The following is a 15009-nucleotide window of genomic DNA, read 5'->3' on the forward strand; positions in this document are numbered from 1 at the left end:
AGGCCACGTGAGAGAGAGAGACATAGTGAGAGAGTGGCTAAAAGAGGGTAAGTCTATATTAGTAATTTATTATTCATTCCTGCCCTGCTGCTCTGGCTAGGTGCCAAAAAAGACTTGTCCTCATTACTATTTAATCCACACAAGGACACATGGATTACCAGTGTGTGTGTGTGTATGTGTGCGTGTTGTTGACAATGCAAGTTTACAGACGAGTAATTGTTCTAACAGCACAACAGAGTGTTTATTGAAGGTGAAAGTACATTTTGGGGGTGTCAGAAAAGTAGGAGGTCAAACACAGTTTCTGCAAACAAACTGCATCGTATCTCTTACATCAGAGGTGGACTGTTCAATAAATGTGTTACTTTGTTACTGAATGGTAGACATTTCTCTCTAAGTGCTGCTTACAAGCCCGAACGGTCTGTTACTTTGTCGCAAGTGTCACAGTGAGAGCAGAGACAGACTGTCACTGAGGAGACAAACAGGAAGCAGACAAGGGGGAACTGAGTGCGTGTGTGTGTTTGTGTGCGTCTCCCCACCCATGCTTTGCAGTTTCCTATCCAGGCTGCCCACTGGGATCCTAACTGACTGACCCCCCCCCCGCAGCTTCCCAGTCTTTAGTCTCAGCCTGGTTGTTTTTGTCTTCTCCAGTTTCAGCTGCTCTCGCTCAGCAAGGCCGAACCTGCACACAACTGCCAAAGCTGTCTCATGCGCGTGCAAGAGTACTTTATGTTACTGTATGACAGCGTGTGTCTGAGTGTGTTGTTTTAGCTGTGGAGTGCCTCTAACCTACAGTAAACTGAGTTACAGCTCCCTGCAGGCCTCAACAAACATTTAATTTATGCTGCTGCCCCAGTGTGTGTGTGTGTGTGTGTGTGTGTGTGTGTGTGTGTGAAAGAGAGATCAAGACAGAGTAAGATCTGTTGAGTGAATGCTATGCTCGGGCTTTTCCCCCTGCCTGCCCTTTTCCTGAATCGCTGGGTCAAGGGTTGTTACTGAGGAAAAAAACTATTTTAAGAAAACTGTAACCTTTATTTCTCAGAGGGGGGAAGCTCTGATGCAGCATCTCAGGCATCATGGGTCACTGAAACACCTCAGGTCAAGGTGACCCACCCAACTCGCTTACTGTGTGTGCGTGTGTGTTTCAGTGTATGGGACTAGAACCAGAGATTTCTTTCGCCTAGTTCTTCCACCACGGTGCTTTCTGTCTCTGGGTCCACTCCTTTCTTACTCCTTCTAATTAGCCAAAACCGGACTGTTTGGCTCCTTCCCTTCTTTCTTTGCTTCACTTCCTCATTTTCTCCTGTGGATGCACACTCAGCACTCACTGTTCTAACGATGGAAAACAGGGAGTGAAGCAGAGGAGAAGAAAAGGAGGAGGAGGAGGTGGCGGAGGGGAGGGTTGGTTAATTCCCTCTCTGCTCTTCAATCCTCCCTTTCTGAGCTTGTAAACAGCTTCATGTTACAGAAAATACAAAAACAGATCCCTCTACACACACATACTGTATATAGATACTGTATATCCACACCCACATGCTCAAGCTCCTCCTCTTGTTCCTCTCGTTCGTCGCACGTGTTGCAGCCCCCTGTCCTTCCTGGGTTTGGTCTCCGTGTCTGAAGCTCTGCTCACTGCCCTAATCTACTTTCTGACTGATGCCTTTATAATGTGTATTTCCTCTATTCCCAATCCCTTTTTTTTCTGTGTCACCGGACTATCTGGTAACATTCTTATGCATCTGCTAGCTGGCTGACTGATCATCTAACCGATTCCCTCCCTGAATGTCAACAAACTGCCCACTGATATGGTTTTTAGTTTAGACATCTCACAGTTCTGGACATTTTCTACTTAATGAATCAGCTTCTAACTCTGAGGTGGGGGTGAAGGAGAAACAAGGAGTCATGTCTTGTTTAGATGGAATATTTATGAAATGCACAAACAGCGCTCCACTCTGCCTGGTGAAGGGATGGGAGCAATAAGGCAGTCCGATCAGGCTATGGACTATTTTTACCATGCCGGAGATGGCAGGGTGAGATGGAGGCAGTATAGTAAATGCTCTGTTTACTACAAATGACGGCATGAAGAGAAGGGTCTGAAGGGAGAAATGGGGGGAAAAAAGATGAATGAATGCCAAAGGTCAAGAGTTGCTCAGTAATATGAGATTGGAGCTGGCCAGACAGAGTAACAGTTGCTGATATCATGCTCATGTGGATGTGGCTTTGTATAGCGGTGTGACTCTGGCACTAGGCTGTTCCAGGTGGTTGCTGGGTCTAGTTTTTAGGGTTTTTCTGCATAGCTGAAATGACTGTAAATCCCTTCCGGACACAGAGGGGTTACACCACTCATTCAGAGACATCTCCACCCTTATTTCCACAACATATTTCTGGTGGAAAGACTCATGTTCTTTTCTTGTTTTTTGATGTTAAAGTCCACTGGTTTCAGTCCAAAATATATGAAGCTCAGCCTTAAAAATATAAGACTTCTAATAAGAGGGAGCAAAACATGACGTCAGGCTGATAGAGGTATGCAGTCTGGTGTTCGTCAGCTGGTGTTTGCTAATCTTACGTCCCCACTTGGCTGCTCTGATGGATGGAGTCCTATCCTGTGCATCAGGACGGGACCGGTCAGAGCTGGTTCTCAAAGATCCAGCAGCAGGCAGCTGAAGTTTCCACTTGCTGCAGCAAACACTCTTCCTTATTTCATTTCTCGTTTTTTTTTCTCTCAAATGGTTCTGTCCGGTTTCCTCTTTTCCCCACCCGCCTGACTTTAGGCTCAGCGTGTTTTTCTCCTTAGGCCTCTTTGTCACCTCACGTTCTGCCTGTTCCTTTGCCATTTTCAACACTCAGCACACAATCTTATCCTGAGTGACTTACAAAATATGTGAGAAAGTGCAAGGCAGCCAAAACGTTTGCAGTCACAGGTGAAAAACTAAAGTAAGCAAGTATCTAAACTGGTTAGAGAGAAGATAGATTTGATTTCTTTCATTTACACATTACATTCAGAACATTTCCCCAACGAAGAGAAAAACAAGACTGACCTAGAGAACAGAATAAGATATCAGTTTTGACTGAAGCCCTGCTGAAATATCATCAGTAAGCAAATATGCTCATTATGAAGAATCGGGTCACATGGTGTATAGTGTACATAGCATTCAACTCCTTCGACTGCTCTGATAACATTCAGTACTCTCACCCAGCAATATCTAATCACAACTGAACAGGTTCCAACCAGCCCATACAGTTAATGAAGTAAACATTTCTAAAAACATGTTTTACAGTATTAACAAGAGCCTACAGCCATGCTAACAGCTCTGTTAGCTCTCCCCCTTTGTGCTAAACTGAGCTAATGTGCTCACAATGAAAATGGTAACATGCTGATGTTTCGCAAGTACAGGTTTTACCATGGTCAACCTCTTAGTGTTAGCATGATAGCATTTTCTAATTAGCAGGTTGGGTAAGATGAGTGCAGGTGGATTTAGCGTCCTTCACTGCAACACTGCTCTTTGCAAAGCCCTTTCAAAAGCTGTTCTTTTATTGGTAAATCCGGGGACATTGAAAAACACTTCCATTGCTCCAGAGCATTCTGGCAGTATTCCAAGAGCTGTTGGAGTGTTATTAAATGTCTTAAGTCAAAAAGAAAAGATTTTCAAAGAAGACTTTTGTTTCATTTGTCTACATAACCAATACCAAAGGGATTTTAGACACTTTATATTTAATTCTTTTCTAGTTCAGTTAACACTTTGTTCATGTTTACCTCCGCACACAAACAAAACCCTGAAATGAACAGATCAACTCTTTCTTCCTTTTAAGCATCTTTGTGTCTCTTTTTTGTGATTCCAACAAATGCCAGCACTCCCCCCACCCCACCTCTCTGCACCTGTACCTGCTGCTACTACTAAGAACCAAATCCTGCCACCGAACCCTGATCTCTTATCTCTGGGTGACTGCTCTGAAGCTAAAATAGACCTTCAGTGACAGTCCAAACACTGAGCCCATCTGTGTGTGTACCTTGCCACTCTCTGCATGGATAGACTGTGACCACAGAGCTAACTAAAGAGCTATTGAGAGAAGAAGCAACAGCAAAGTAGATGGTGGCCATTATTGTTTTAAAGAGGTATCTTCACAGAGTTCTCTCTGTCTTTCCCTTCACCATTCACACTAGAGATATACTTACAGTTCTGACATTTGTGATGTAATTGATATTAAGAGACTAGAAGTACTTAGGAATTAGTAAAGCCTGTGTTTAATGAGATATGGGTAGGTGAAGAAATGAGGTTAAATTTCACTGAAAATGCCACTGATTGAGAACCACGAAATCACATACCATACCTTAACATGTGAGAAACACAGGCAATACATTCCTTTTATGATTAGAAAATCCTCAAAACAGGCTGCTTCTTTCTGAAGGAAAACCTTGTTTACGCGATACAGGGGTTAGGATTTAAAAAAACAAACTGATTTTCAGCTAGCTAGTGGCGATGTCCATGTTCTCCTTAAGAGGGGGTGTAATAACTGGTGATCCCTAGTCTTACAAACTAGTTCTGAGAGACCATATATAGGCATTTGTAGGATTCAGGTGCTTTTTAATGGCATTCACGAGGGAGAACATGATGGAAAATGTATTTGTTATTAGAGGTGGTGGGTTTTCATTGGCCTAAAAGATTACCTATATGGTCATATGCATGTTTATTACATTTCAGACACATTTCATGGCAGTAACATTAGTCATGTCTGTTACCTTGTGACTGTGTACTAGTTACTGTACAGTCAGTTGTTTGTTGTGTGTTTGTTAGCAGATGAAGCCACAGCGGATTCTTTGTCCGCCACTGTTTAACAGTCCCAAACTTACCTGTCGCCTTGACTGATATGTTATTGACTCTACAAGCAAAAACACTGTTATCTGCTGCCTGCCAAGCCAACAGCTGCTCCTCCCATCAACACACTCACTCACACTTTATCCTAAAGCTGCTGAACCCATTAATCCCCACTTCTTCTTTCATGATAAGCAGACCAAACTGGTTTGTGACAAGTTTTTGGGAAACAGCAGCTGACTGTGACTCAGACATAGTAACCCAGAGAAACTCCCGATGTGACGTAAGTGTTTTAACAGCATATTGCTCAGAAGCATCAGAGGGACTAGATGTGGATTGCATTCACACAGATGGTTTGTGGTTTTCGCTCTGGCACTGCACTGTTTGCTCCTGTGATTTTGTTGTTTTCTCTTACATCCCGTGCGCACGCGGAAATTACTGACAATGGAAACGTTGCTTCTTCCAAATTAACCTGTTTCCAAAGCAAATAAACAAGCACAAGTGTGTTAGTGGGAGAGACACCATGAAGTTGAATGACAAACAAGTTAGGGACTAACTTATCCACACTGCAGTGGCCTTATTCCTTTTTATATGCACTGAAGATCTGGAATTCTAAATGGGAAATTGTTCATTTGAACTAATGACTTAGGGACTGGACAAAAGTTACTGGGGTGGTATGTTTCACTTTGTAAAAAAGTAAGCTTCCCCCCAGGGTTAGTAATGTTTATTTTGAACCCTCCTCTTGAAAAACACTCAGCTGTTGAGTTGTGCCACGGTAATTTCTGCATCTGTAAAATGCGGAGCTCTAATTGTTAGCAGAAAGTAGTGTACATGCCATGAACACTACTTTTTTTGCTCCATTGTGGAATTTTTGATATACACTTACACATTCAGAATTCAGATACTCAAATAAAATGGCAGACAGCAGATATAGTGCATTATATAGTAAATAGGGGGTAGTTTCAGAATGCTGCACCATTCCCCTACTCTCTCAAAAAAAAAAAAAAACTACACTGTCTTCAGCCAAAAAGAAAAATTACAATATTTTCCACCTTTTCTGAGCCTACTGCCGCCCCTAATAATATTCATACAGTCCCTTATTCCAAAGTTACCCACTTCTTTCCAATATTTAAGGTATTAATAGAGCTCTTACAACAGACTGGACATTAAAAAAATGACTCATCGCCACAGACTAAAGGATGAGGAAGCGACAGAGCACCAGTGGGGAAATCTGAACCTGTTGACTCTGCGTAGATACCGTGACTTGGCTTTGATTTGTCATGACCGCATCAGGTCTGCTTAGCCAGACACAAGCTGAGCTGGTCAGTTGTGTTTCCTCTCTTCTCCTCTCCTCTCCTCTCATCACCCCTCCCTTCAACGGGGCCAAAGATCACCCATCTTACCCTTGATGTTGTCAGTCAGAGTTCTCCTGTAAAGTGTCATAACTGGATTCTTGCGGTTGACTGCTCCTCCAGAGAAACAGGAGAGGACGAATTTAGGGGCCCCCTGTTATTTTTGATGTCATGGCAGGGGCGTAGCGATTTTTCTAGCTCACCTTTGGTCCAATTAATCTGGGGAGTGTGACGCCTGTGTGGGGTGAGAGGGTTCAACCATCTAACTAACAAGCTGCACCCCTGTGGTGAACACAGTGGCTGGATGGACGGGTGGCCGGACAGATGAGGACAATGAGAGAGGGACCGTGGGGAATTCTCAGTGCAGCTTATGACCCATAGTATTGCTACACCCGAATTTTTAAACTCCCTTTCCGCACTCTTTCACCAGAGAATCACTTCACTCACCGATTTAGAGTCTGATTTCTTCTCCTCCATGTTAAAACTATATTGTCTAATTGGCACAAATTAAACGGCACACTGACAGAGACATGATCTCTAAGCCTCATGTTGGTCTTACGCTCTCTGTCGCAGTTATTTGTGCTTTGCTTTTGACTTCTTGAAGAAGGATGTTTACGATTTGAAGTTGCCTGGTTAAGAACAGCGTGTGCTCTTGTCTGGAGTTGAGGGTTTAGCGTCATTACGCAAGACCACTCTCGGGCTGTTCTGTCTCTGCACTGCCTCAAATCCTGGAACAAAAACAGTGTGAAAAACACCCCGCTGCAAGCAGCACTGAGTGTGCTTTGTGATGACAGGCCTATTAATAGCCAATAATGCAGAGAACATGCATGTGTACAGTTTGCTATTCTTTCACACTGAGTGATCTTTTGTAGGTTTTAGTGGACTGTATAAAGAGAAAATATAGCAAGGATTAGTGTGCAAGCTAACATGCTGTCCACAGAGAAAAACATAATAGTAAATGCTAAAACATAGTTAAAACTTGCATTAATGGAAAATGATGCAGTAATGTCTACCACATAGCAATATCTATTTAAAGTCTGCCATCATTCGCCACCATCAGCTACCTGGTCTTGTCAGGACAAGTTAGGTTGTGATAGCAAAACTCCTGAGTTTACCGAACTGAGCAAAGGTGTGTTTTATCGCTCATGAATTAAACTTTGAACTTGTAAGGGAATGAAAGTGCGATGTCTTCTTTCCAAAGTTTCACAGTTTTGCACAGTGTGCAGTGCCCGTACCACTTTTTTTGGTGTTCAAAATAAAAAAAAACAAAACTCCTTGATCCATCACCAAAGCACTGGGTTGCTACACTTCAGAGGTATTTTTTCTCTACTTCAACAGTGAAACTCGAGAAGCAGCAGTCTTTGCTTGCTGCATGTTGTGTTGGACAGTGGTTAATGTAATTAAGAATTCATAAAGAATTCAAGATCAAGATTGTCCGCTATGTTATCAGTGAATCTTTGAACGTCACGTGTTTATGTGTGTTTATATGAACTCGCTGGGAGTTATGTTTAAGCTCGTAACCTCATTTGTTTTGTGCTTTCTTCTGTCTCAATAGCTCCCCAACATGTTTGGAGACCTGAGGTCGACCTTCATCGCCCTGATGATTGGATCCTACGCCTCCTCTGCTGTCACCTTCCCCGGCATTAAGGTAAGGTTGCGGTTGCAGTCATTTACATCACCTAATTCTTGATTTACCCCAAGACCTGCATTCATCTCTCCTCATCCGTCATAAGTAGTCCTCCTCAAAGGCGATGCTCTAACATGAATTCAGAGAGAATTACACTGCTATAACTGAATGTGTTAGTGATTCTTCGTTTTGATGTATGTATTTGGGTGCCGTCTGCCCGCCTCTAGGTTATCTATGATCTGGGTGCCACCTTCATCTCCATCCTGCTGGTTTGGGCCGGCTGTGCCTGCCTCGTTTTCCTCAACTGCTTTGTCAACTGGCCTCTGGAGCCCTTCCCCGGCCCAGAGGACATGGATTTCACGTAAGATAAATAGACATGCTCTCGTTCTGGCATACACACAAAGGCATAGCAACATTTCTGGAGCCTCCAGCTATCATTGTTAAGCAGCCATTGTAATGCCATTAGCTAACCTCCGGTTATACTTGCTGTAAATGGATTCTGACTGAGCCCAGACAGCCTGCATTCTCCACAGAGATCACTATATTACCACACACATGTACAAGACTGCATAGACAAGCATGCTCACGCATTCATGCACAGTAAATCCCAGTGTAATGCAGCAGAGGCCAAGTGAGCCCTGAAGACAGGAAAGACCATAAAACCAGATGATCAGTCAGCTTTGCTCTCATTCACCTGGATCTTTCGCTCTCTCCTGTCTTTTCCCTTTCCCCGTCTGTCCGCTGATTTTTTTTTTTTCCTCCCCTCATGTATCCCTCCTCCTGTTTTCATACATGACATCGGATTTTTTTTTTTTCTGTGCTGACTATGATCTTTCACCTTGCTATCTTCTTCCACCGTTTCTTCAGTGTGAAGATCAAGTTCAGCTGGCTGGGCTTTGACCACAAGATCACAGGGAAGCAGTTTTACCGGCAGGTGACGACCGTTGGGCGCCGCCTCAGTGTTGGCAACTCCATCAAGCAACAGCACCAGCTACCCAAAGACCTGGCCACGCAGGAGGCCAACAAGCTGTGCCTGTCCACCGTCGACCTGGAGGTGAAGTGCAAGGCTCAGGAGGAGAGTAAGTCGGAAACACAAGATCTAACTTAGAAGTTGCCGTAATGTGAGGAATCTGTAGTAAGGTGGTGATGAAAGTAAAAATGTTGACGTTTAATCAAATGTGTGTTGCTTGGAAGGTTTCTGGTGTTGCATTCTCTCCATTACAAGCCCACCCACAGCTTTTTCTCAGTGGCTTTTGTTGCCATCTGATCATCAAAACTGGAATCCCCAACATGCTGCTGAGAAAATGTCACTGCTGTCGTTATATCAACATAAGTCAACATAAGTCAACATAAGTGCTCCTTGTGCTCAAATGTTTCAGTCTTGAGCAAAGGCAGTCTCACTAGTTGTGGTGTCTGCATTGTGAGTGAACTGAGCAGGGGAGCTGCTTCGTGTGCCAGACTTGTCTGAATGATCCACGTTAGACAAAGGCTTTTCCAGACAACAGTCAATCCCACTGTCCTGGGGAGGATTGATATGTGTGTGTTTGTGTGTGTGTGTTTATACACACACACACACACACACACACACACACACACACACACACACAAACATATATCAACACCGTGAATGTAACCCGCCCAGGACTAAATAGCAGATAGACAAAGTTAGCATCTACATGGTGAACATGACTATTTAGCTTCTAAGAAGCCAGATATTATTTTTGCAGGAGTTGGTGGACACAACAGTTAATAGGAAAGTGAATAGGACTAACATTCATCAAGTGGCCACAAACATGACTCCAAATGAATATTGATGGAGCTCATGTGCCTGTATTTATGTGTAGACTGGCCAACACATTTTCGAACCTGTTTGCATGTTAGATGTCAGTGTTGTGTTTTAAGCTTGTGCTGTTTCCTCCATGTGCCCAGAAAATCAGTTAATGCAGCATTAACTACTCTGTTTTTCCTAAACACAGTCACATCTAAAGATTTTGAGTCTAAAGAAGAGATTCCTTGAGAAAACCCACCATGGGTTTTGTTCCTCCTCAGAACATTAAAACCCCCATATTCCCATAAAAAATACAGAGGATGTCAATGTCCTGAACAGTCCTCTCAGAGTAATGTTGCGTGTAAATGTATGTAATGTATGGTTGGAAAGTCAGCAGCCTCACCTCTTTGTTCTGAAAATAATAAAACCTCAGGGCCTGACCTACATATGTATACATAAGCACCCCTTATATACCTATTGTGCCCCTAAACTGTCCCTTTACCTCTGCCCTACATCCATGCTAAGCTAACCTCTGTCACCCCTACACCTACAGGCCTCCGCAGGCCCTCCTGTTTCTCAGACTGGGTCAGGGACTCCCGCTGAGGGGGGGTCTGTTTCGGTCTCTTTTGTACCAAACGGACCGTGGAATCAGTTCGGACCCTGCTCTTAGAAGAGCTGCTCAGCAGGTGTGTGGCATGCTGGCAGGGAGCTCTAGAGGAGCATTGTTGAGGGGTGAGGTATCAGCCAGTCCAAGTGTGTGTGTGTGTGTTTGGAGTGCAGTCCGGATGCTCATGGTTGGTTTCATAACAGCTGGACATGTTCCATTTGTCAGGAGCTTTAAAGAGGCCCATATTACACACAAACCTGTTCCTCGCTCATTTTGCTCTAATCTGACGGCAGCTGTGACCGTTTGAACACAGTAGCAAACACAAGTCATGTAGCTGTACTGATACACTCAGCATAGCCACAGTGTACCAGTCTGGTATGTAAACTACATTTTGAGTCAGCACAGAAGACAGTCAGGAAGGGTATTTTTAGTATGCCGACACACTAAGCTAAGATGATGTTCCTTGTATATATTTTATCTGCTAAACGCGAACACGTTAACATTGTCAGTGTGAGCTTGTTAGCGTGGTTATGTTAGCATTTCAATAGCCTAAGTGCAGCTTCACAGAGTCGCTAGCTTTGATGTAGACTCGTTTTATATGTCGTTTTAATCACAGCCAGAAAAACACATAGGTTGTTAATGTTAATGCACATTTTTTTTTCTTATATCATGATCTGATTATAATAACTATGAAGCAACGTGTGGGCAAAAATGCATATGAAACATTAGAATGCCTTACAAGCATGACCTGTTACCAAACAATTCCCTTAATTAAGCCTCGGATGGATACCTGTTGTTCTGAGTAATAAACCCATCTGCTCCATCTGTGCACCCACCATTAATTGGTTTGTCCAGTGCCTCGCCATATGGGCAGTTGTGTCCATTTTCCATTTATATTCACAACTTTGATTAATGATTAACTTGTCCTAGCAGCCACCTTTTTTTTGAGTCCCCTGGCCACGGCAGCTTCTCCTGCAGGTTAAGACATGTTACCATGGCACCCGAGGGCAAGTGGGAATATTTAGATGACAATCTCCTCCCTCTACCCTAACAGTACACTTACCCTGGGGAAGAAGCACGTTGGTGTAGTTTTCCATCGTATGAATAGAGTTTAGAAAGTGAAAAGACACAGGAAATCTCATGTAGGATGAGAGACGTGCGTGGTCTTGTAACCGTCTGCACTGTGCATGACAGGTCTTTGCTGCTGCTCTACCCTCAGAATGCAGAGGCATAGAAGAGATCGTATAGATTGTGTATTGAAATGCAAAACAGGGAGTGTTATTCTACCTCACTGAAACTTGATGAACAATATGTTTTTCTGGCCAGATGTTAAGGTCTCTGGGGCAACACTCATCGCATCATTTGACACTGAAGTTCTCCACTCTAAAGAAAAAAAAAACCCCATTGTATTTCATATTTATCTCTTGTGAGTCTCCCAGCTTTGTGGAAGTGCAATGTTAGATCGCTGGAGTACCCCTTTAAAATTGTATTCTTTACATGTTGTCCAGCAGTGAGGTACATATTCGGAGGTAAGAAAATGCTTGCCTGGACAGAAACCCACATATACATCCAGCATGTCTACAGACGCCGCCCTGCTCTTTCTCTCCGCTGGCACGTGCGTTACATCCACAACCGGCATAGTCTGTGGAAATATTGAAATACTGGTTTTGCAAACATTTGACCTTTCGGGGGAGACAGTGGATATCTGTGAGATCATTAAAAAATACCTGTTAGTATACAACCTGCTGCGTGATAACGGGTTATGAAGAAACTGGAGTTTTCCCTAAAGGTTTGCATAGGGAACAATTTTATAACCAAATAACAAAGTAATGTAGGGATGTGCTGAAGTCACATACGGGGCTTGGTGACCCCTAACTTTTCACTGTTTGGGAAACTTCAGGACACTTTCCTACTTTGAAATGAACAATCACTGTATTTCATAAAAGCAGTAGGGAAAAGCAGCTCAGCGCAGAAAAAAATCTCCCTCTAATAAACGTAAACAAAACTTTTGTGGATAGTATTTATTATTTTTCAAAATAGGTCACTGTCTGTCTGGTGTATTAGCAAAGGGATTTGGTCCAGCCCTGACTCTAATGACCTCTTCTCTCTTTTTTCCTCTGCAGCTCAGTCCTTCATGAAAAGTATCTTCAGTCCCATCTTCTTACTGAGCCTCATCACCATGTGTGTGACCCAGCTGCGCCTCATCTTCTACATGGGAGCCATGAACACTATCTTGGAGTCCCTGACAGAGGGGGACCTAAGCACAGGTGTGTGTTGCCGCGAGCCACGATGGATTAAACTGTACATGAAAACACGGTTGGATTCTGTGAATGGTTACTTTTTATATTTAACATCTGACCACAGACATTTAACTGTGCTGCAGTGAGTGTTTACGTCTTCTCAAGACTATTATCTTTTCTTTCTGCTCTCTGACACCTAACAGTCCTCTCTCCCTGCTGCTCTCTGCTCAGCTATACCGCTAAAATTGCTCGTTGTTAACTCAGCTCCATCTTTCCTTTTCCGTTCGTCTCTCTCGCTCTTTCTCTTTTCCTGTCATGCTGGCTTCCTGCTGTTGTTGAAGTGGAGAGGATGCAAGTGGGTAAGAGACCTCAGGCCAAAGTTACAAAGATCTAACCACCTACACTTCTCACCTTCTCTCCTCAGCTGTCTGTCTACTTTATCTGTCTTGTGAGAGCATGACGTTTGAGTAAAATGCGTGGTCACGACCCAAAAAGCCCCGTGGCATTCACAAAACTGTCTTCTTGTCAGTGTACAGTGTGTGTGCTTGTGAATTTCCCTCTAAACGTTTCATACGATTCATTTCATGTTCAAAACCTCAAAATATAGCATAAAAACATGATAATAACTCCATCTTTACTGTCGTCTATCTCTCAGTGAGTGTTTACACGTCCATCTTTGGCGTGCTCCAGCTTTTGTGTCTGATCACCTCTCCTGTGATTGGCTACGTAATGGACTGGAGACTCAAAGATTGTGAGGACGACAGTGACAAGAGTGCCAAGAGGTGAGGGTGAACACATAAACACACACATTTAGACAGAGAGCACAGGAGAGGAAGAAAGAAAGCACCTGCTGGAAAACAGAACATAAAAAAATCCTGACTCTATTTTACTCTATTCTGCTCCATTAGGGAGCCTGGTCAGCCCCGGCGCCCCGACAAGCAGATCCAGAAGATCGTCAACGCCACAAGAGCCTTCATTTTCACCAACCTGCTCCTGGTTGGCTTTGGAGTCACCTGCATCATCCCCAACCTGCCCCTTCAGGTACACAAACACATACACACACACACACACACACACACACACACACCAGTGCATAGAGAACCATCGTGTTTCTTTTACACTTTGTGGGTATGCACATGTCCCAGAATGTGCAGCTGCAGCCCCGATTCTCCTCACAGAGAGCGCTTACGCTGCAGAGAAGGGAGAGACGGAGGGATGTACGGTACATGATGTTCAAGCAGGAGACATTCACATGGCAATGCAGCTAATGATATTTATAAGTACTTCAGTGACACCTACTGGACAAAGGGGTCATAGCACGTTATTTACCCATGCTGAATGTAATTTATCAAAGATGAAAGCCATTTCTCAGTGAGGACAGGACAGCTGCGAACTGACCTGGTACTTAATGGAAAATGTTTTTTTTTTCTCTTTTCTCCTCCTCTTCAGATTCTCTCCTTTATCTTGCACACGATTGTCAGAGGCTTCATCCACTCGGCAGTCGGAGGCCTCTATGCTGCTGTGTAAGTGTGCCTAAGCCGAATGGCATAAAAATACACAATGATACTGTATAAATCCATTATACCATAGAATATACCATTTACTAGAGAGACTACATGGCCAAAAGTAAGTGGACACCTGAACATTATACCATTATGTGATTTTGGAACATTAATCTGCAGCTATAAGAGCCCGTTTCACCAGATTTGAAAGGCTTTGAAGGGGCTGATGTCTATTCAGGGGGGCAATGTCAAACTGAAAGACGCAGGGGCCTTTCGCAGGGGCCCAAACCTTTGCCACAAAGTTGAAGGCACAAGCTTGTCAAAACATCATGTATGTTGTAGCCTTAAAGCCATGTAATGTTTGAAAGAAGAAACACATTCTTCATATTACAAATGAAAAGAGCGCTAAAACGCACCATTATTCAATTCAATACACTCAGGGGTTTTGTTGCTAAAGTCTTACTTGGTCTGGTATGACCTTTGGCTTGCTGTGGCTAATGTTAGCTAATGTTAGCAAACTAGGTCAATTCTGCTGTATAATGGAAATTCCTGAGTCAGTTCACTGACTTTATGAATCTTTCTACTTTTGCCAACTCTAACGTATGTTTTAGCATGTAGCGGTATCCCATAATTGTAACTTATGACCACTGCTGAGCTATTACTAGATAATCTTGTTTTAATTGGAATGAAGTGGCCTTGCCCAAACCTGGATAAACAGACCCATACCAAGTGCGGTATGGTCACTCGTGTCCACATACTTTTGGCAATATAGTGTACGATCACCTGAGTGTGTACAGTATATTTTTAATTTGATTGGCTTAAGTTTGAATTGAACCTTTATCTCCCCCAGGAGTTGATATTCACATTTCTTGGCATTTACTTATACTATGTTCCAAAAGCTCAAGTATGACCTCAGCTTAGTGATGAGTTGGAATTTACCATCAGAGACATGTGGTTTGTCCCCTGCAGGTACCCATCCTCTCAGTTTGGCAGCCTGACGGGCATGCAGTCTCTGATCAGCGCTCTGTTCGCCCTGCTCCAGCAGCCTCTCTTCATGGCCATGGTGGGACCCCTTGAAGGAGACCCTCTATGGGTGAGATGTCGCTAA

At 43.4% G+C, this 15009-nt stretch overlaps 1 protein-coding gene across 2 annotated transcripts in view; it reads left to right on the forward strand.

Moving 5' to 3' along the window:
• The window catches only part of LOC120791687 (large neutral amino acids transporter small subunit 4-like), a 32037-nt gene that overhangs the window by 12374 nt on the left and 4654 nt on the right, over window positions 1-15009 (forward strand). The window contains exons 6-14 of one of the 2 annotated variants that reach the window (XM_040130254.1): window positions 7713-7805; window positions 8012-8145; window positions 8652-8863; window positions 12283-12426; window positions 12741-12758; window positions 13055-13181; window positions 13308-13440; window positions 13849-13922; window positions 14871-14994. In XM_040130254.1, the coding sequence (XP_039986188.1) occupies window positions 7713-7805; window positions 8012-8145; window positions 8652-8863; window positions 12283-12426; window positions 12741-12758; window positions 13055-13181; window positions 13308-13440; window positions 13849-13922; window positions 14871-14994 (1059 nt within the window). The remainder of the gene's footprint in view (window positions 1-7712; window positions 7806-8011; window positions 8146-8651; window positions 8864-12282; window positions 12427-12740; window positions 12759-13054; window positions 13182-13307; window positions 13441-13848; window positions 13923-14870; window positions 14995-15009) is intronic. The other variant, XM_040130255.1, reaches the window with a different exon arrangement.

The sequence above is a fragment of the Xiphias gladius genome, chromosome 7 (genome assembly GCF_016859285.1).
Source record: "Xiphias gladius isolate SHS-SW01 ecotype Sanya breed wild chromosome 7, ASM1685928v1, whole genome shotgun sequence".
In the NCBI taxonomy this organism is placed as follows: Eukaryota; Metazoa; Chordata; class Actinopteri; order Istiophoriformes; family Xiphiidae; genus Xiphias; species Xiphias gladius.